The 21,105-nt window shown below is 44.4% G+C and overlaps 2 protein-coding genes across 2 annotated transcripts; one reads left to right on the forward strand and one right to left on the reverse strand.

Annotated features, from left to right (window-relative positions):
• The first annotated feature begins 14,296 nt into the window (after positions 1–14,296).
• PATE1 (prostate and testis expressed 1) lies at positions 14,297–16,131 on the forward strand. The gene is made up of 3 exons (XM_058687241.1): positions 14,297–14,405; positions 14,686–14,814; positions 15,502–16,131. Exons 2-3 carry the CDS (start codon positions 14,691–14,693, stop codon positions 15,633–15,635), a joined length of 258 nt encoding a protein of 85 aa, XP_058543224.1. The 5' UTR covers positions 14,297–14,405; positions 14,686–14,690; the 3' UTR covers positions 15,636–16,131.
• A 2,157-nt stretch (positions 16,132–18,288) lies between these two features.
• Positions 18,289–20,823, reverse strand: LOC131487023 (prostate and testis expressed protein 13-like). The gene is made up of 4 exons (XM_058687240.1): positions 19,640–20,823; positions 19,484–19,507; positions 18,989–19,132; positions 18,289–18,672 (listed from the first exon to the last, which is right to left on the reverse strand). Exons 1-4 carry the CDS (start codon positions 19,701–19,703, stop codon positions 18,473–18,475), a joined length of 432 nt encoding a protein of 143 aa, XP_058543223.1. The 5' UTR covers positions 19,704–20,823; the 3' UTR covers positions 18,289–18,472.
• Between the last annotated feature and the right edge of the window lie 282 nt (positions 20,824–21,105).

The raw sequence follows: 21,105 nt of genomic DNA on the forward strand, positions 1-21,105 counted from the left end.
TTCTGATGAGAAACTGAGGCCCAGCGACGTTAAATCTCTCACAAATGTGTCATTTCTACTAAGTGGCAGAGCTGGGATTCATACGCAATTCTGCTTAACTCAAAGCGCTAACTTTTAATCGCTTCGAATGCGGTGATGGCCAGTTTAAGGAGAAGTAACTGGCAGGGGGGGAGGCGGCCCCTTTATGAGGAGGACTCTTTGGGGTACCCTCTGGGCAAGTGTGGAGAGCTAAGGGGTAGTGGAAATTGTAGCCTCAGAGCGTGGTGTTGGGGAAAAGTCCTCTGTTTTCATGACTTTGTCTTGTGTCTCTTTTCCTGGAATTTAATCATTTCATTTATCCTGGGTGTGGGGTTCAAGGTCTGTGCCACTACCCTCTGGCATCTTCTGCCCTTTCCCTTTCTGGGGTACTCTCTGTCGTCTTTTTCAGCTAGTTTTCCCTCAGGGCGGTCACTGTGCACTTCAGTGGCCGGTTGATAGAATGGCCTGTGGGCAGAGATATTTACACCCACCTTGACTGGCTTCTTTCTCAGCCCCAGGGCTCAGGTTGTCCTGAGTCTCTCTGTTACACTGTGGGTCCCACTGTACCAGGACTGAGAGATTGGGATGTAGGGAATTATGTGTTCTTGAGCCATTGCCTCAAGGTTTCAGTTAATTTCCATTGCCCAGGCCTGGAAAATGGTGCTTCTCAAAATAAGTTTAGTGAACTATTAAACTAAACCCACGTCTTCCTAGCTCACGTGGGAGAGAGCTCACATCAACTCTCCCTCTGCTTGGGCATTAAGAGAAATATCTGCACATCGGGCAACAATCAGTTCACTTCTGCTTCGTGAGCTCCTACCCTTGGCCCAGTCCTGTCCTAGGCACTCTGGAAAAACCATGTGAACATAAGTCCCCAGAGGGGTTAACAATCTAGTAGAGAAAATGAGGTTAGATGGAGGGAATATACCAAACACTAAAAGTTTTCAGTGCACTGAAGGTATTTTTTTTTTCAATGGCAGCGCCCTTGAATCTTAACCACCTTTTAAACAAATGAAAGAATAGCTTTACAGAGGTAGGGGATTGGGGACCCAAACTCATGTGGGTGTGTGCGTGTGGGTGTGTTGCGGGGGGGGGGACTGTGGGAAGCAGGGGAAGGAGAGGAGGAATATTCAGGAAATATAAGACACTCAGTGATATGAGAAAGACAGAGAGAAATAGAATAAGGGGTGGTGAGGCTGGGAGCGGCTTGTGTGGACGGTATGATGGTGTGAGATGGGATACGAAATCAATTTGTTTTTGGACTTGTTGAATTTGAGATGCCCATTCAAATGGCCAGAAAGAGAGGCCAGAGGAGGGTTCAGAGAGGAAAGCAAAGATTTGTAAGTCATCCATATACAGAGGGTATTTAGAGCCATGACATGAGGTCACTGGAGGAGATCATTAATAGGGCAAGAAGACCAAGGACTGAGCAAGTCCCATCACATCTATAGCCTCAGGTTTTTGGTACTGAAAAAAATAAATAAAAACCTGAAGCTCAAACCACTAGGTGTGATTATTACTGGCACTATCACCATTAGCAGGGTGCCGCTGTTGTTTTGTACAGCTGTTGTGTACCTACTTGCAGGGAGACAATGCCAAAGAAGCACAGTCTTTGCCATCTGGCTTTCACCTGGTAGCTCGTGTTCTGACTGAGCTGCTCACTCAGGCCTCCCGGATGAGCGCAGTTGGGTCTGTGCCTGCTGGCTGACTTCTGAGGAGCAGCCCAGAACGGAGGGCGTCAGAATAACGGGAGTGCCAAAAAGAGGGCTCCCCACCTAACACGCCATAAAGCCCAGCGGTGGCACCTGAGTGGCAGGAGGCGGGACAGAAGACATGCTTGTAAGCCACGGGCAGGCGGGGATGCCAAAAAATTACTTGATAGTTAAAAGAAGAAAAAGGAAGTATGATTCCAATTATGCCCGATTATACCTGCCATGCTAAACCTATTCCAATGATTTTGAAATTATGGGGACCCGGGGACCCCGGTGGACCTGAGCAGAAAGTCCTCCTCAGACTGCCTTCAGACCTGCATTCCAGACTTCTGTTTGGGGGAGGAACTTTCTGGGACCAGGAGGGGAGTACGGAGGCTATTACGAGTGTCTCACTTCCTTGTTCTATGTGTGAACATATATCCTTGGGAAATTCCTAAGACCTCCTCTTCCTAACCTTGGATCTTCAACATTTGGGCATATGTCTAAATCTCTGAAAGCTGGGTTTTTCCTTCCTTGAGGAGACTGGTATCTTCGAAACCTCGCTCTTACTCCTCCCCCGCCCACCTCTGAGTGGTGCCAAGACTTCCAGTGCTGTTTGATCCCTTTTCTCGTGTGATTAAGCTTTTCACCTCTCAACTGCTGCCCATCTGGACTTTAATGATCAGAAACCACCTCAGCTCAGGCAGAAGATGTTCTGTTCCTCTAACCCCAAGGGCTGGGTCCCAGGCTGTTCCTGGAACAGTGACCCCGGGCTTGTCAGGATGACATGCCACTGAACTCCTGGGTCCACAACCCACCTCCTACCCTGTCTGGGGCTCCATGAACCACCTCCCTCCCCCCCAGCAATATCTCCCCTCTTTGAACACAGGCATCCAATCTGACTCCCCCCAGCACTTCAGGCCCCGACCAGGGGATGCGTTTCTCTTGGGGCTCCTCTTCTGGACTTTACACAATCCTTCCTTCTGCAGTTTTATCAGGTAACTCCTTCCTCTGCGTCTTCCCCCAGGTTGAAGTGCTTAACACAGCCTCTCCTTCAGCTCCTCCATCCTTCTTCCTTCATCCCTCAAAGCAGCTTCAGCATCCCAGCCCTGGAATAGCAGCCTTCCTTTCCTCGAAGGAGCAGAGGCAAAGCTTTCTTCTCTAATCCATTGTTATTAAGGTTCCATTTCAGTGGATTGAACGCAATGAATTGTTCCATATTGAGGAAAGAATAGGCTCCAGGTGAAGCCTGTTATGAAGGCCATAACACAGCAGCAAAAGGGGAATGGAGAAGGGAATCATAGTAGTAACAGTCTGAACAGATGGGACTCTGTCACTAGTTTAACATGGAATGGGAGAGGAAGAAGAGTCAAAGTTAAGGCTCTCTTCATATCTTGGCTCTCAGCTGTGCTGTGGGAATCAGAGGAGGAGTCCTGGAAGAAGGAACATTTACACCAACACCTGAAGTTGTGTAGGCACTTTCCTAGGAAGGAGGAGAGGGGGAACGCATGTGCAGGAGAGAATGGGGCTTTTGCCAGAAAATGGGGAAGCTTCTCCATCGTGCAAGCCTAGGGAGCAAGTTGGGCGGGGCTGTCTGCGGAGAGAGCACCGCCCCACTCTGGGGGCTTCCCAGGACCCCTCAGTCTTCCCCACAATGACCCAGGGGCTCAACTGTCTTTCTTTTCTCCCCAGACTGCCGCTATTGACTGCATCTCTTAGAGCTTTTCTCCATTGATCCCTGGGCATGAAATAGGCCACCAAGCTTCCTACATATATTTTCAGTTTTGTAATTTTACTGTCAATCACTTCAAACCCAGGAATATTGCAAGAGTTTTTAAAAATCTTACCATGTTTGGGGCGCCTGGGTGGCGCAGTCGGTTAAGCGTCCGACTTCAGCCAGGTCACGATCTCGCGGTCCGTGAGTTCGAGCCCCGCGTCGGGCTCTGGGCTGATGGCTCGGAGCCTGGAGCCTGTTTCCGATTCTGTGTCTCCCTCTCTCTCTCTGCCCCTCCCCCGTTCATGCTCTGTCTCTCTCTGTCCCAAAAATAAATAAAAAACGTTGAAAAAAAAATTAAAAAAAAAAATAAAAATCTTACCATGTTCTTATAATCCCTGGTCTTTGAAAACCTGCTGCCTTCTTTCTACAGTTGGCCACTATGACATCATGATCAGGAGGCAGATGAAACTCTGTTTAAACTTGGATTCTCCACTTGGCTGGTTGTGTGACCCTGCGTGTGTCTATCTTTAACGTCTATCTTCAGCTGTTGCAACAGAAAAAAAGTAGTATCTATCAAGAAAAATCGTGAGGACTAAATTGGTACATATAAGCTATTTAATTGCTTTAAAATGTCAGACGTTTTGAGGAAGCCTGGAGGCGATACCAGTGGAAATGGCAGAGGAGGGAGCTCCAAAGGACAGTCCCTCCACAGAAATACTGATAGTAGCCAAAGTCAGAATCCACTTTGTCTAAGGTTTACAGCCACCAGGAGAATGATGAGTCAGAATAAGGCAGCTTAACCATGGGGGGAGAGTTTTACGACATTTTAAACTTCACCTTTGTCCCAGCAGCCTACATTCCTGTTGTGGGTACCTGGCTCCAGAGGAAGGAATGCAGACTTTGTTTTCAAAGAACTGTGTTTGTCTTGACATCTCTACAATTGTCTTTGTTTCACCTGCCTTGTAACTCTCTCATGGTGAACTGGCAGCTAAGTGGAAGGCTTTCCTTGAAAAACATTGAAAGGTAAATGGACAAGCTCTTACTACTTGGGGCAAAAGATTTAAGTTAAGACAAACAGTAGACATGCCAAAAACCAGGGAGGAAAGTCTGGGGAGAGAGTTACTTTGGGGAATGAGCTTCAAAACACTCTCACACATCACAGGGAGATCTAGAAGACCACACACAACTTCCAGAGCAGGAAAGACTTGAGAAGAACTTAAGCTTTCACTTCCATCTCACTTCAGGCTCAGTGACAGCAGGAAGACACAGAATGGATTAGTGGTGCCAGTGGTTGAAAAGGTAGGGGGGGGCACCTGGGTGGCTCAGTCGGTTAAGCGGCCGACTTCGGCTCAGGTCATGATCTCACAGTCCGTGGGTTTGAGCCCCGCGTCAGGCTCTGTGCTGAAAGCTCAGAGCCTGGAGCCTGTTTCAGATTCTGTGTCTCCCTCTCTCTGACCCTCCCCCGTTCATGCTCTGTCTCTCTCTGTCTCAAAAATAAATAAATATCAAAAAAAAAAATTAAAAAAAAAAAAGAAAAGGTAGGGGATGCAACCCTTTGTCAGTCTAGAAGAACGCTTCGTTCTTCCCCATTCTGGTAATAGACACATGATCTGAGCACTTCAGTACTCAAGGACTTTTTTGATTCTCCACGGCCGTTATTGTCACTGCTGTCTGATTTTAATCCCTCCACCTTGAGGATGGGATGCTAATCAAAGCTACGGGACGGAAATTTGGACCCAATTGACTTTATTCCTTTTCCTCAAAATTGAAAATCTTCCACGAGCTTTCATGATCAAAATGAGGAAGAAGATTTATCCTTCCCAGGGCTTGGAATTTCTTGTTAGTGAGGCTTCAACACTTGCAGGTAGCATCAATACAAACGGCATATACAAGCCATATACAAACCATATACGAGCCATATACAAGCCATATACAAGCCATATACAAGCCATATACAGACCATATACAAGCCATATACAAGCCATATACACACCATATATGAGCCATATACAAGCCATATACAGACCGTATACAGACCATATGCAAGCCATATACAAACCATATACGAGCCATATACAAGCCATATACAAGCCATATATAAGCCATATACAGACCATATGCAAACAAGGCAAGGAAAAATTATAATGAGACTCAAGCACAAAACACTTTTTGAGTCAATTTTACTAAGGTATAGATTGTGCATATCAAAACGAACCCCTTCAAAGTACAGATTTCAATGAGTTTTGACGTATGTGCACCATTGTATACACACCATCCTAATCAAGATATAGGACATTTCCATCACTACCCAAAGCATCTCTATGCCCCTCTGCGATCAATACCACTCTCCCACCTTCTACCCATTTAACCACTGATCTGCATTCTGTCACTAGAAATGTCACTAATTATTGACTGCTATACTATTTAAACACTCTGTGTCTAGTTTTTTTCACTCAGTATAACGCTTTTATCCTCAGGGCACCTGGATGGCTCAGTCGGTTGAATGACCAACGCTTGATTTCAGCTCAGGTCATGATCTCACAGTTTGTGTGTTCAAGCCCCGTGTCGGGCTCTGCACTGACAGTGTGGGGCCTGCTCGGGATTCTCTCTCTCTCCCTCTCCATCTGCCCCTCCCCTCCCTCGAAATAAATAAATAAACTTAAAAAAAAATGTTTTTGTCCTAGAGGAAGAAAAAAACACAAGAACCTGAAAAAGAATATTCATAGCAGCTTTATTTGGACTAGTTCCAAACTGGGAAAAAAACAGATTTTCTTCCATGGGTGAATGGATAAACAAACTGTTTGTCTGCAATAGAAATGAATTTGATACACACAATAATTGGATGGCTCTCAAGGGTATTATGCCGAGTGACAAAAATTCAATCTCAAAGGATTACATACTATAAGGATTCCATTTATATAACACCCTCTGAATGATAAAATTATGATGATGGAGAATAGATCAGTGGCTATCAGACTGTAGAGTTAGAGGGAGTGTCTGACTGTAAAAGAGTGGTATGAGAGAGCTTCTTTGTGGCGACAGAACAGTTATATATCCTGATCTTGGTGATTATTATACCAATCTATACATGCAATAAATTGTCATACTAGTACACACCCCAAAAAATGAGTACATGTAAAAACTGATGAAATTTGAATAAGGTACGTAGTTTAGTTAATAGCTTTGTATCAATATCTATTTCCTGTTTTGTAGAATGAACATGAGAATGTATGTACGGTATTTCACTGGGAAAGATGGGTAGAAAATACACGGAGACTGTCTGCACTATGTCTGGTAACTTCTTGGGATTCTTAAATGGTATCAAAATAAAAACTTTTTTTGAGATTTTGTTGACTCCATGGGTCTGGAGGATATTAATTTACATTAATGAATTTTCCATCCAATAATCATGATCTGTTTCTCCATTTATTTTTGGATCGTAGTTGGCTTTTCTTAATTATGCTACTTTCTCTTCAGAGAACTTACACAACTTGGTTTAGATTTATCGCTAGATACTTAATATATTCCACACTGTTTAAAACTTCACTTTCCAACTTTTTTTTTTTTTTAGACAGTTCATTCTTTATTCCTTTTCACCTGGCTTTCCCTCCTGTCCTTTATTTGTCTCACTGTGGACACGAAAGACCTCTATGTGCTCATTCTGGCACATTTCAGGCTTCATTTTAACTTAGTCTTAGTAGATATCTTAGAATTGGACACTGAATTTGTTCATCATCCTAACTGTGTCTGGTGATGCTTTTTCATGAACTTCTTGAGTACCAAGGATACTGCTGGCCCAAAGGTAACATGTCTGTGTTTTTCTGGGTTCAGTAAGAACACCTGGACCCACCTCTGAACATTCAAGAATATTCACCATGGAGGAGGATTATGGGGGTGGGATTGCTGGAGCATGGGTTGAAGCACCTAAGGAGGTCTGAAGTTCGAGGACTCTGTCGGCCTGTGGAAGCAGATGCCGGCATGAGAAATCTCTTATTCTTCTCCTTCTTCTTCTTACCCCCCCTTCTTCTATTTCTTCTTTTTTTTAAAAAAATATAATTTATTGTCAAATTGGTTTCCATACAACACCCAGTGCTCATCCCAAGTGCCCTCCTCAATGCCCATCATCCACTTTCCCCTCTCCCCCACCCCCCCATCAATCCTCAGTTTGTTCTCAGTATTTAAGTGTCTCTTATGGTTTGCCTCCCTCCCTCTCTGTAACTTTTTTTTCCCCCTTCCCCTCCCGCATGGTCTTCTGTTAAGTTTCTCAAGATCCGCATGAGTGCAAACATATGGTATCTGTCTTTCTCTGCCTGACTTGCTTCACTTAGCATAATACCCTCCAGTTCCACCCACGTTGCTGCAAATGGCCAGATTTCATTCTTTCTCATTGCCAAGTAGTATTCCATTGTATATATAAACCACATCGTCTTTATCCATTAGTCAGTTGATGGACATTTAGGCTCTTTCCGTAATTTCGCTATTGTTGAAAATGCTGCTATAAACATTGGGGTACATATGCCCCTATGAATCAGCACTCCAGGATCCTTTGGATAAATTCCCAGTAGTGCTATACTGGGTCATAGGGTAGTTCTATTTTTAATTTTTTGAGGAACCTCCACACTGTTTTCCAGAGCAGCTACACCAGTTTGCATTCCCACCAACAGTGCAAAAGGGTTTCCGTTTCTCCACATCCTTGTCAGCATCTGTTGTTTCCTGAGTTGTTCATTTTAGCCACTCTGACTGGTGTGAGGTGATATCTCAATGTGGTTTTGATTTGTATTTCCCTGATGATGAGTGATATTGAGCATCTTTTCATGTGTCTGTTGGCCATATGGATGTCTTCTTTGGAAAAGTTTCTATTCGTGTACTCTGCCCATTTTTTCACTGGATTGTTTTTCTGGTGTTGAGTTTGGTAAGTTCTTTATAGATTTTGGATACTAATCCTTTATCCAATATGTCATTTGCAGATATCTTCTCCCATTCCATCAGTTGCCTTTTAGTTTTGTTGATTGTTTCCTTTGAAGTGCAGAAGCTTTTTATCTTGATGAGGTCCCAATAGCTCATTTTTGCTTTTATTTCCCTTGCCTTCAGAGACATGTTGAATAAGAACTTGCTGTGGCTGAGGTCAAAGAGGTTGTTGCTTGCTTCTCCCCTAGGGTTTTGATGGTTTCATGTCTCACATTCAGGTCTTTCATCCATTTTGAGTTTATTTTTGGGTATGGTGTAAGAAAGTTGTTCAGGTTCATTCTTCTGCATGTTGCTGTCCAGTTCTCTCAGCACCATTTGCTAAAGAGACTGACTTTTTTCCAGTGGATATTCTTTCCTGCTTTGTCAAAGATTAGTTAGCCATACATTTGTGGGTCCAAATGTATGGACCCAGGGTTCTCTATTCTATTCCATTGGTCTATGTGTCTGTTTTTGTGCCAATACCATACTGTCTTGATGATTACAGCTTTGTAATATAGGCTAAAGTCCAGGATTGTGATGCCTCCTGCTTTGGTTTTCTTTTTCAACATTACTTTGGCTATTGGGGTCTTTTGTGCTTCCATACAAATTTTAGGATTGTTTGTTCTAGCTCTGAGAAGGATGCTGGTACAATGCTGCATTTTAAGTTATCTCTCAGGAATTTTTTAGGCTCCTTGAATCTCTGAGTTGATGTTTTCCATTGTTAGTGAAAAGTTATCAGCCCTAAAGTTCACATAATGGGATACAACATAGAAAAAAAATGTAAAGCTTTATACAAAAATATGAATAATTCCTAGAGTGCATACCGTTTGATTCTATTTATATCAATATTCAAAAACAACAAAAAATATAGTGTGGTAAAACTGTAAAACAAAACAATGGTTAAATTCCATTTAAAGAGAAAGGGTAATGTTTCCTACTAGATAAGGAAAAAGGAGAATGTAGTTAGGAAAGAACACTTTGTGTGGGGAATTTTCTGTGGTTTTGGTAATATTCAATTTCATGACCTGGTTCATTGTCACATGGTTTACTTTTCAATGATTTGAATATGCACTTATGTTTTCTCCCCTTCTTGGTATTTTTATTATTGTTCATCAATATAAAAACTCTGCACCCATGTATAGACACTCACACAGAGGAAATAACAGGGGGGAAATCTGCTTTGGTCAACTGATCAGGGACAGTCTCTGAACACGGAGAAATTGTTGTTGTTTTTAAAATTTTTTTTAATGTTTTTATTTATTTTTGAGACAGAAAGAGACAGAGCATGAGCAGGGGAGGGGCAGAGAGAGAAGGAGACGCAGAGTCTGAAGCAGGCTCCAGGCTCTAAGCTGTCAGCACAGAGCCTGTCGTGGGGCTCAAACTCACGGACTGTGAGATCATGACCTGAGCTGAAGTCGGACGCCCAACCAACTGAGCCACCCAGGCGCCCCGAGAAATTGTTTGATAATCTGAAGGGATTCATTTAAATAGCATGTCATAAATTCTGCCGTACAGAGGACTATGTGCCACCATGGAAGTGCCTGCAGTTTGCAAAGAGGTCTCTGAGCGCGGTCTTTGTGTTCTGGTGAATTTACCATGGAAATGGAAAAGGATTCCCTAATCTCTCCTTCACTGACGTCACCCTTTGAAGGAGTTCTCCTGGTGAGAGCTAGGTTTGTTGATACAGCATATTGAAAGCGTAGGAGATTTCATTTGAGCTGTATGCCATAACAGGGACAATGGGTAGATTATTGGTTACTTCTGCACCCTTGAATCCTAGACTTACTTCCCTAGTCATGTCAATGTCCATGCTCTCTTCTCCAGCCCTTAGCATCATAAGAGGGAACTATCTTGGGAGCTGTAGACACACTGAGCAATTCTGAGATTCCCAGGGGATCCTTGGGGATAGCAAGTCTCATGATAGAAAAAACAATACACACAGAAAGGCTCCCCAGAGACTTTCTTTTTATGTTCTTTCTTGGCCCTGCTCATATTGCCAGAAAATTTCCTGTTTTCACATCTCTAGATAGGGGAGAACCTCTCTGATTTCATCTAGTCTCAGTCACCCAAGGCTATACTGGTCACTGGCCTGAGGAAAAAAGAGACAGACTGTTCTGGTCTGGCCATTTCTTCAAACCCCAATTTAGAAGAAACTGTTCTTTCCCTGCTAGATCACCAGTACAAGTTTTGTGGGGACTGGGGAAGCCCCAGGAGCTTAAGGCTTAAGCTCCTGGGGCTTCGATGGAAAAGTAACTGGAGTTCTCCATTTTGTTGACCCTCCTCCTATGTTCTATCTGCCTAAGTGAAGGTCTCATTCCTCAAATCCCAGTGGTGTTCACCTCCAGCCCCAATAACTTATTCAAAAATGTTGTTATGTGAAAATATCACAATTATGAATGATTTTCTGCATATTTTGCTGTATTCCCTGTGTAGTAGTAGAGAAACAGTAGTCTGTGTCTTTTTAAAATAATGATAACTGATTGGAAAGTGAATTTCCATTCAAAAAGCATCTTTTTTTTTTCTGTTATGCTGTTTTACATGACAACATTGGAGATGAGAACCAGAAATGCTAGCACGTGTTTGAAACATCGCCTAATCACACACATAGAGACATAATTGGGTACCTACCTGGTCACTAAGAGTTGAGTATTTGGGCTACTCTTCTGGACTAGTTGTCCTAATTGGAGTACTACTTGTACTCCCAGAACTCTGTGGTGATGAGAAAAACATCATGAGCAAACGGGTTGTGACAGATTTAAGTAAACTTCAAAGCAATAGGCCAAAGGGATCCACTCCTGAATACTTTTAAGTCATAGATCTGAAATATATGACATAAAATGAATTATGTGGGGCCCTCGAGGAGAGTTAGGGGCACTGAGGAAAGGAAAGAAGGGGTCTGGTAAGAAAATCAGGTATTGTGAGAAAACTAAGTCTGAAAGTATGAATTTGAGGGGACTTGAGGAGAAAAGTATGTCAGTTAGGTAAGGTTCATATATAAGCTAGGAATCCAACTTAGTAATCCAGGATCACTAAGGCTGGGAGAGGAAAATTATGCTTTAGGAAAAAGTGGTATAATCATCGCACAAGAGTGTAATCATGGGAAGAGACAGCTTCTGATGAGACAGAGGAGGAGAACATTTCCTCCCTTCTTGTGGGCTGCCATTAGCCAAAGAATGAAATATGGAATTCTTAGGTGGTAAAGAAGGTTGGAGAAAGGAATGTAAAGATGGAAGAGAAGACAGTAAATTCCAGGGCAATGAGAGGAGGGAAAGGGAAGCATCTGTTTGTAAATATGCATAACACAAAAGTCAGTGATGTTGTTTGTATGTGTGAGTACGTGTGTATAAAAGCTTCACCAGGGTCCTATGTATCCTGGGTAAGCAGTTAACTGGTCATAATTCTCTTCCTCCTTCCTCCCTTTATGGAGATGCCAGTTTTCTCTTTTGGTATGTAATAATGGCCTTCAATATATGGTGGAGAAAATCTCCACACATCACTCTCATTGTCCCCTGTCTCTTCAGCCAATATCTGGTTAGACCAAGACCCCACCCTGCCCTAAATTGTGTCCCATTGCAATTTGCTTCCTTCTAGTTTCTGCTCCTCTCTCTCTGTTGCTCTGCTCTAAACACAGGCACAGATATTTCCCTCAATTCCTTGTAATGACACCAGAGACGAGGCTGCAACTTCCATTAGTACCTGTTAAAAATATAGGAATAACGGAAAGAAACTACCAGAAGGCTTAGAATGAGATACTAGGTAGCTGTTCTTAGACTCCACCAGCTCAACCCCCTCCATGGGAATTGTACCTTCAGCCACCTCTCTTATTGAATATCTAGTCCTTCTCAGAGTTGAGGTAACTACCCCCAATACCTGGCCTGACCTCAAGTGGGAAGGACCAGCTTACCTCACTCCAGAAGTAATCTCAGTCCTCTCTCTCCTAACGACATCTGTCTCACCCTCTGGTTAACTCCAAGAATGGCAAACAGCTTCCTCCTCGGCTCTCATCTCCATGGTTTGCTTTGTTCCAGGATGACAAACAGTGTGAAACTGGCCCCTCATGAGAATCCTGTCAGTGCCTCTGTGTCTATTCTTCCACCTCTCTTTTCCACTCTCTACAGGTATGCCTTTTTACTGATCTGTGCTCAGCATCCTTTTGGCCTTTCTGTATTACAATGATCTGTGCTCATATATTCTCTCATCTTTAATGAGCACCTTGAATCCTACCCACCCAACTCCGATTTATCCTTGTTTTCTCCCACAGTGTGGTATCCTGAAAAAAACCATAGAACATGGCATCATCCTGAGTAGTTGGGAGTGAAATAAATTAGGTCAGCTGGACCTTTTTCTGCCCAGTTCTCCAAAAAGAGAAACCAGAGAGTCACTGGCTTCCCTAGGAGAAGGGTATGCCTTTCAAGGACTTCCACAGTGTCCCCACCCCTAACCCAACCTGGCTGAGGTATAAATAGACACCTGGCAGCTTCTTGCCCTAACCTGCTCTTTTCTTTCCAAAATGGACAAGCCCCTATTGCTGGGACTCCCCATCCTGCTCTGCTGCATTACAGGTGAGTCCCTAGGGTTGACAGTTGGTGAGGTGTGTCCAGGATACGGGAATGGGTCAGGGTTCCTGTGACAAAGGTCCTCTTCTGGAGGCCGTATGATCATTCTTTTTAAAAAATTTTTTTTTTTTAAATTTTTTTTTTCAACGTTTTTAATTTATTTTTGGGACAGAGAGAGACAGAGCATGAACGGGGGAGGGGCAGAGAGAGAGGGAGACACAGAATCGGAAACAGGCTCCAAGCCATCAGCCCAGAGCCTGACGCGGGGCTCGAACTCACGGACCGCGAGATCGTGACCTGGCTGAAGTCGGACGCTTAACTGACTGCGCCACCCAGGCGCCCCATCTTTTTAAAAAATTTTTAATGTTTATTTTATTTCTGAGAAACAGAGAGACAGAACATGGGTGGGGGAAGGGCATAGAGAGAGGGAGACACAGAATCCAAAGCAAGCTCCAGGTTCTGAGCTGTCAGCACAGAGCCCGACGCGGGGCTCAAACTCACGAACCATGAAATCATGAGCTGAGTCAAAGTCGGACGCTCAACCAACTGAGCCACCCAGGCGCCCCTCATATTACCATTCTAATACCACGCCTTCCACTCACAATGCATCACATCCCTGGGACCCTTCCCCTTATGGGAGGAAATAAGTGGATTGAGAAGATTTTCATAGAAGTTGTGAGACGGGGTTTGTAACATGAGGTCTGCAGAACATGTATCTTTTTCCCCAACAGTACTGTCTGGGTCACTGGCAGACAGTGAACACGCATGTGAATACAAATGGATCATGGTGTGGGAGGGGGAAGAAGGAGGCGGGGGAGGAGATGAGCCAGGCAGTGTGGGCATCGGGTGTTAGAGGAACCCAGAGACAGCCCTTGAATTTCAACACTCAGCAACCTCTTACAGCAGGATGGGCTGGGATGGGAGCTGATTTGAAGTTTGACAAAATAATATGAGCAGCAGTTGACAAGGCTGAGGTAAGTGTAATAAAAGGAAAGCAAAAGGGAGAGAGTGGAATATTGACTTTACAGGCACTGGTTGGCCAAACTGAAGTGTAGCAACCTCGTGAATTTCAGATGCTTTTCCGCATTGTCAGCGTCCAGGAACACGGAGATAAGAAAGCCACATAGGTCAGTTAAAAAGAAGGGAATGAGGGGGAGAAGATACATTTATCTTTCTCTTCTGGTCTGTGCTACACCCTAGAGTGATGAATAGGGTATCTGGGAGGCCCCACCGGAGGTGAAGGGAATTGAAAGGAGGGAACAGGTGCAAAGATACCAGGAGGCAGTTGCCGGGGCTTTGGAGCGACAGAAAGAGCCTACAGTGGCCCCAGGTGAAAAGCACAGGATGGACCCCATGTGTTACAAGCATCACAGGTGCCCTGGGCAAGGCTAAATCTCAGACAAAATTGCAGATTGATTTTGTTTCTCTTTGCCAATACAGTTCATGAACTATTTACTGATGAAGACCATTATCCTGGTGAGTCTGAAGAGTCTGAAGATTATCTGTCTTGATTTAGTTCTTTTCCTTACCCCTCCACCTTTCTTTCCCCTCCAGTTTTTCCAGTCTAAATTCCTGAGACCATAAACTGCAGTCCTTCTCCTGGCTTAGCCTCTCTTAATAGAGGCAGATGCCCACACTTAATGGGTCTCTGGTAAAGACTTCTGGGCTCCAAGCAGACTTCAGACCTGAAAGGGGGAGGTGGGTTTTCTCATGGCAGTGTGAGATCACTTCTCACTTCTATTTCTTGACTCATTAGCCCAAATGACAGGAATCGTTCAGTGTAGGATGTGCCACTTGCAGTTTCCAGGAGAGAAGTGTTCCAGAGGCAGAGGAATATGCATTGTAACAAGTGAAGAGTCTTGCACAACTGGCAGGATTTCCAAGAGTAAGTTGTGGGATGGGGGTGGGGGGAAGCCGACTGGGACATACGAGCTCTAGGAAAAAGCAGGGACCGTATTTCACCACAGGCAGCCCCAGCCCTGGGATGACTGCTCTCTCTACCCTGAACATAGGCCCTAATGAAAAATAGATGGAGGTGGTCACCAAGGGGTGGGGATCTATAGCTATGGAACCAGTATCCTGAGCAGCTTGCAGAAAGCGGGAAGACCGCACGGAGTGGAGGGGAGGCACAATATGCCCAGTGGACATTAGGTGGTTGTTGGAGGGTGGAAGGCAGTTCCTTGTCTGTCGCTACCTGGACTTCCATGAGGACGGGTCAGTGTCAGCATTAGATACTGTCTAAATGGCCTCTATTTTCCTACCCTTCGTGCTCAGTGAGCCCTTGGCATTTATCACTCTTACTTAAACCAGTTGTTGAGATTCTCCACTGAGATATCCAGCTTTGGAAATCCCTCGATTGCTTCTGTCATTACCTCCCCACCCCCAGGAATTTTTTCAAACTTCTCTGCCATTGCTTTTCTTCTGGAAAGCCCTCAACTTGTAGCAGCTTACAGTTCTTCACACTTGAATAACAGAGACCTGAACTGCACACAAGTTGTTCTTATGTCCTGGTATGGAAAGAGGTTTCTTTGCAGAAGCCTCTCTGCTAATACGTTTCTTCTTCCTTCTGCAGAAGACGGTACTCCGTGGTTAATGTTCATGGGCTGCCTGAAGAGCTGTGCTAATGTGGGCAAAATAAAATGGAGTGTCTACTTGGTGGAGTTCAGGTGCTGCCGGGGCTATGACTTCTGCAATGAATACCTATAGAGATTGCCTGTCCTTCAGTAGCTCCAATCTCTGGATGATATTGTTGCCTCCGCCTCCTTGCAATGATTTCTTAAAAAGCCACATTTCAGGTTGCAAACACATGGTTCTGCCTTCTGCGTGTGTAAGAAAAAGTCCTCTCCTTTTCTAGATTTTCTCTCTTGGTCCCTGGTGGCAGGTGGGATTTGGGGAAGGGGGGAGGACAAACACCTTGGGAGTAACATCAATGTCTCCCACAGGTTATTGCAAAGCCTAGTGCTTCTACTGTGTAGCCTAAGGTGCTTCCAGAAAGGGAAGACGAGAATCGGGGGCAATTCTTTTCCCGACCTTCCTCCTTCTTTCTGAGGCAGGATATTTTCCTTCCTTTCTTCTTCTTAAATGTTTATATCTCTTGGTATTATCCTCCCTATCTCACTCCCACGAAAGCTTATAACCCTGGCCTCACAGGGAGGGAAGTAGCAAAATGAAGAGCTGGCCTGAGTCTTCTTGAATTTTGTTCACTAATGTTATCCCCAGGGTGAGGAGAAGGGTAGAGCGTAGAAAAGAATTTGCATCAGAATCCTGAAGAGAGAATAATTTTCTGCCTTCCAGAATGAGACTCTCTTCAGGGTTACGGGTTGGAGAAGAAGTGGAGAAGTCAGCTATGGGATCTAAAGATAGTAACTTATACCCTGCTTCCCTGGCAAACTCACCAGAAAGCACCCTTAGATATGGAAGAGCTGTGGGATACTTTCAAGGAGATGAAACCAGAAGGAGTAGCCACACAAATGTTACCATGTGTCTAGCATTGCATGAAAGAAGCTGAAATTTGTGGGATCTGAGTAAGCCATGTGAGTCTGGCCCCTGGACATCTCAACAGCAATCTCTGTACAGAGCTGTCCCCATGAGCAGATGCCTCTCCCCTTCCCCCACTGCACACACACTCAGGCTTTCCGCTCTGTCTAGTTCTAGTACCCTGGAAAAATAGGAGTGAGCATGAGCATGCACACAGGATTGAGACTAATTTCTAACAACCTGGTAGGATGAGACCTATTTATGTGATTATGTAAATATAAATTCACTTTTCCTGTTTTGTTCAACTGATTATCATTTGTTACTCAATCTAGAACTAGGGTGTGTGTTCAGGGTCTGTCTTCTGTCATTGTTCCCTCTACTTCCTATGTTTTTCCCTCCAAAATGTTAAGAACAGAGATGTACTCCAATTGGACAAGAAAATTAGGAAGTGTTGTACATGCGACAATATAGGAGTCAGAATCTCATGAAAATCAAAGATGGGAAACACAATAGGGCAAGGCTCAGAAAGATTGGACCTAGAAAGCTAGTCTGGGTAGGATGAAGGTCTGGGGGCTTTGCCAGAATGATTTAGGAAGCTTCACTTCAAACTTAGCTATAAATGTGTGCTGGTCAGCCTCCAGCTGTCAGTATCACTCAGTATCTATCTGCTACTCTTCCCGCCACTGGCTAACTTCTTCACTCTACATTATTTCTCTCCTCTAATTTGAAGTTTCCAATTTTGACTTGCTTGGGACCATTCTGGGCGCTAATCACACATCACAGTAATTCCCCTGGTAAAGCACTTCATCGTTGGAGCCTACTGCCAGCACCTCCGTTCTCTCCATATAGACTAATCCTGAATGGAAGAATCTAGCATATTTTCTGCTTCTCATGATACTAAAGTATAACACTCCTGCTAACATGATACAATTTGGAGGAAATCCAAGCATACATATATTGCAAACTTTTCAAAATTAATTTGTCTGTTAAAATATTTTATTATGTTGATGCAAATACAATGTGGTAGAAAGCAGTAAGCAATTATAAGCCTGGATCAGGAGGCATACTACTAAAACTGGGATAATATTATATATGTACACATAACTGTACAGCCAAATATGAAATGTAATAGTGTTTGTAGATTCCAACATAGGAATGCAAGCATAGTAAAAGAAAAGTTCAACCCAAAGTGAGTGAATAATACTTTAGGGAGTCATTTTTGTCATTTCATAGCTTATTACTTTTGTTAGGACACCACAGTGAAGTCTGAAACTCTTATCTTCCCTTGGCATAATTTGTTGCGGGGATGTGTCAATAGATGAAAAGCACTCAGCTTTTTTACCAATGAATTCATTGAATGCAAGGAGATATTTAAATATTTTTCAGAACTGGGTGGGAGGGGACTCCTCACATGCCAGGAAACAGAGTAGCTGGCCAACACCAGGCCAAGTGCTTACCCTGATGTCCTTGGCTTTGGCCATGAAAGCAAGAGAAGATCATTAGAAACACGGTAACTTTGGTCTGTGTGGTCAGGAGGAGCTGTGGTTGGTACAGTTTCCCCCAAATGGTGGCAGAGGCACAAAGACTGTCTAGTTCACGGCAGTTAGAGTTTTCTATCTTCACATTTACTTTCTCAAGCCCCTACTTAACACAAGCCTTTCCTGCCCTCCAACAAACCCAAAGATTTCTCCTAAAATCTCTTGCAATTTCGTGTCCCTATTTCTCTCCAGCCTGCTTTCTCTTGATCTTTGCTCAGAAGCTCTACCAGAAAAATACTTTGTTCCCTTTGCCAAAGATTTGACCCCAGGCTTAGCATCAGAACTTAAGGATAGTTACAGATTACCAGATGCTATCAGGAGGTAAAGACAGGGGAATCCGACCAGAAGGCAGACATGGGTGTTCTTATTTTCCTCTTAATGGAAAAACACTGACACAGGACATACAGAGCTTCCATGGGTAGATCTGCTGGAAAAGAGTAAAGAGTAGGGTCTGGTTTTGAGATAATGTGAGATGATGTTGCCATTGTGTAGGGGAAGGGCAAAAATTACTGGGAGGATAGTTTAAGGTTATGGTAGGACATCATCATGGATAGTGTGTTCTTTATCTTCTCCAAAAAGGGCTGACTTTTCCAAAATATTATGTCCAGTATTACACATATGTTTATCAGTGCAGCAAAATGTTTCTCTCAGTAAGTCATGGTATACTTGGAACATTCCCTCTTCACAAGGATTACAAGACAGTTTTGTATATCGGTACAGATATCTCCCTAAAGAGAGAAGAAAAGTAAAGGTAATCGCCTTACTTAATCACACTGTCTCCCTGGCAACGATGGCTGTCAAGAATCTCATTGGTTTTCTGTAGCCAGGGATGAGCCCTCAGACTGTGCCTGCATCTCATCTCGGTCTCTCTAGACAGGACCGGGCAAAAGACATCTGACTCCCACACAGGCTCCACCCGAGGTTGGGGTATGGAGAATTCCATTTTCCCAGCCTCTCCATGGGCCCTGTTCCCTCCACACCTTGACCACAAGGAAGGTGGGCACCACTGGTAAAATCTTGTGTCTCTCTCTACCTCTCACTTACCTGTAATTGGATCATTGTAGTAATAGTGATCTGTGGTGCAACTCTTATTGGATTTGAGGGATAAATTAAACTTCCAGCAACGTTTCTTGGGACCACGGCGTTTGAATCCATCATAGAAATCACAATCATGGCAAAATCGAAGCCCTAAAGAAAAAGGGGAAAGATTTAAAGCAGGGCTCTAGGGAAGGCAATTCTTCAGAAACCTGCCCCACTGTCAACATTTACACTGGCAAGGGACAGTCCTCGCCAACTGGAAGTTGACACCCTCCCCAACTTCTGCCAGGGGTCCTTACTCCCTTATAGCGACAGCTATAACCCTATATATTCAAACCCCCTCCCACCTTCACCCAAGGCTGGGGGCAAAAAAAAGATTCCAGGGCAGTGAGTGAAAAGACTGGAAAAGAGTCAGAGAGATACAACGTGTGAAAAAATCAGGAATGTCCTTTCTCCCTGTGACATCATATATCCAAAAACTGCAAACCAACTACACCATACATTTTGATTTGGGGCCATGGATATCTGTGAAAAGAAGAAGAAAAATTCTCCTTGAGCCATTTTACAGTATCCCAAAGAGCCAACTTTAGAAACCACCTCCATTTCCTCCCCATATAGCCTCTCACCACCCATCACTGCCTCCCTCACAGGTTTTACCTTCATCCATGAAGAGCACTGTGAAAATGCCCAGCAGAAGCAACAGCAACAGCCTGAGACCCATTTCTGAGACATTCCCAGTGGGAGGTTCAGCTTTATTTATTCCCGTCACCTGCCATCAGGCATCGCACTAGATCCCAGAATCATAAATTTCAGATCGAGCCACCTGAATCCTCTCTACAACGTTCCCAGGAGACGGTACATCCTGTCTGCATTTGCATTTCTCCAGATACTTGGAACTCAGCCCACCCAGACAGCTCACTTCACTTTAGTAGATCTAGTATAAGGAACTGATTAACGTTGGTGTAGAATCTCTCTCCCTAGTACCTCTTCACTTCGCTTGTTCTATTCGTTGGCCTACACGGAGCATGTCTAAGCCCAGGTTCCAGGACAGCCTTTCACATGTAGCAAATCTGGGGGCCCTGAGCCTTGCGAGGGAGTGGCTCAGTCCCTTTCAGGTACCATAACCATCCAGACACTGGCCTCAGCATGACCTCCAGCGGTACTCCCTCCCTCCCAAAGCGAGTCGTCACTGCCACCAGGATACTCCAGATGTGGTCTGACCGCCCAGCGTTAACACCCCTCTGAGAGATGGATGGGGCAGCACAAGAAAGGGGGATGAAGAGGTGAAGATGATCAGTTTCCCTTCAGCTTTATTCACTAATTTGTTCAAGGGAGACAAAGACCGGAAACGATTCCAGTGGGGAGACATACACTGGGGATTATGGGGAGAGAGGAAGACATATTTGGATTAGTCACTAGAAAGGGGACAGAGGGGGGAAGGGAGCAGGGAGGGCTGGAAATGAGCTTTCCCATCAGTCCCCTGCCTTTGCCTCACTTCCTCCAGATGGTGCCACACATTTGTGCCTCCCTCCTTCATCTACTAAGTGTCACTTTATCACCGAGGCTTTCCAATGTACACACATGTAAATAGGAAATATTTGTATATACGTGCAAAACTCCCTTTCCACGCTTGCCACGTCCCTTTCCCGTTTTCTCCGGCATGCTCAAGCCGCTTTGTCATTCTAAGACTTTCCTTATTTATGTTTTCTTGCCTCTTTCCCCTCTCAAGAACGAAAGCGCCCTGAATGCAAGATTTCCCTGTGTTGTGTTTGCTGCTTTCTCCTCAGCACTGGGATGCCTTGCAATTATCAGATAGGCAAGACTATCTGATGAAAAAGTGAATGCATCGTTGGTGTGATTAACCTGAGACACGAGGGAACGGTGAAAAGCCCCTAGAACCAAGTTGCGGGATGACCTGTGGTTGGTGATCACCACAGAGAAGACAGGCGATGGCAACGGCAGATTCCTGTCTTGGGGACAGAGTGAGTGTGGGGCCCACTTATCTGAGTGGACTTATTCCCAGAGCCAGACACATGCTATTCCCAAGTACGATCCCTCACATAACCTTCGCCAGGAGGGTACTCCCTGTACATCTGGGATGGAGGCCCAAGGGTGCTACCTAC

Source organism: Neofelis nebulosa, chromosome 10 (assembly GCF_028018385.1).
Source record: "Neofelis nebulosa isolate mNeoNeb1 chromosome 10, mNeoNeb1.pri, whole genome shotgun sequence".
NCBI classification, from domain to species: domain Eukaryota; kingdom Metazoa; phylum Chordata; class Mammalia; order Carnivora; family Felidae; genus Neofelis; species Neofelis nebulosa.

Bases quoted from the DNA above. Each gene is read 5' to 3' on its own strand.
- PATE1 (XM_058687241.1), top strand. From the start codon at position 14,691: ATGACAGGAATCGTTCAGTGTAGGATGTGCCACTTGCAGTTTCCAGGA. The intron at 14,815-15,501 runs GTAAGTTGTGGG...TTCCTTCTGCAG, and splicing joins AACTGGCAGGATTTCCAAGA to AAGACGGTACTCCGTGGTTA.
- LOC131487023 (XM_058687240.1), bottom strand. From the start codon at position 19,703: ATGGGTCTCAGGCTGTTGCTGTTGCTTCTGCTGGGCATTTTCACAGTG. The intron at 19,133-19,483 runs GTATGGTGTAGT...CTTTTTCTTTAG, and splicing joins CCATGGCCCCAAATCAAAAT to GGCTTCGATTTTGCCATGAT. The intron at 18,673-18,988 runs GTAAGTGAGAGG...TTCTCTCTTTAG, and splicing joins CTACAATGATCCAATTACAG to GGAGATATCTGTACCGATAT.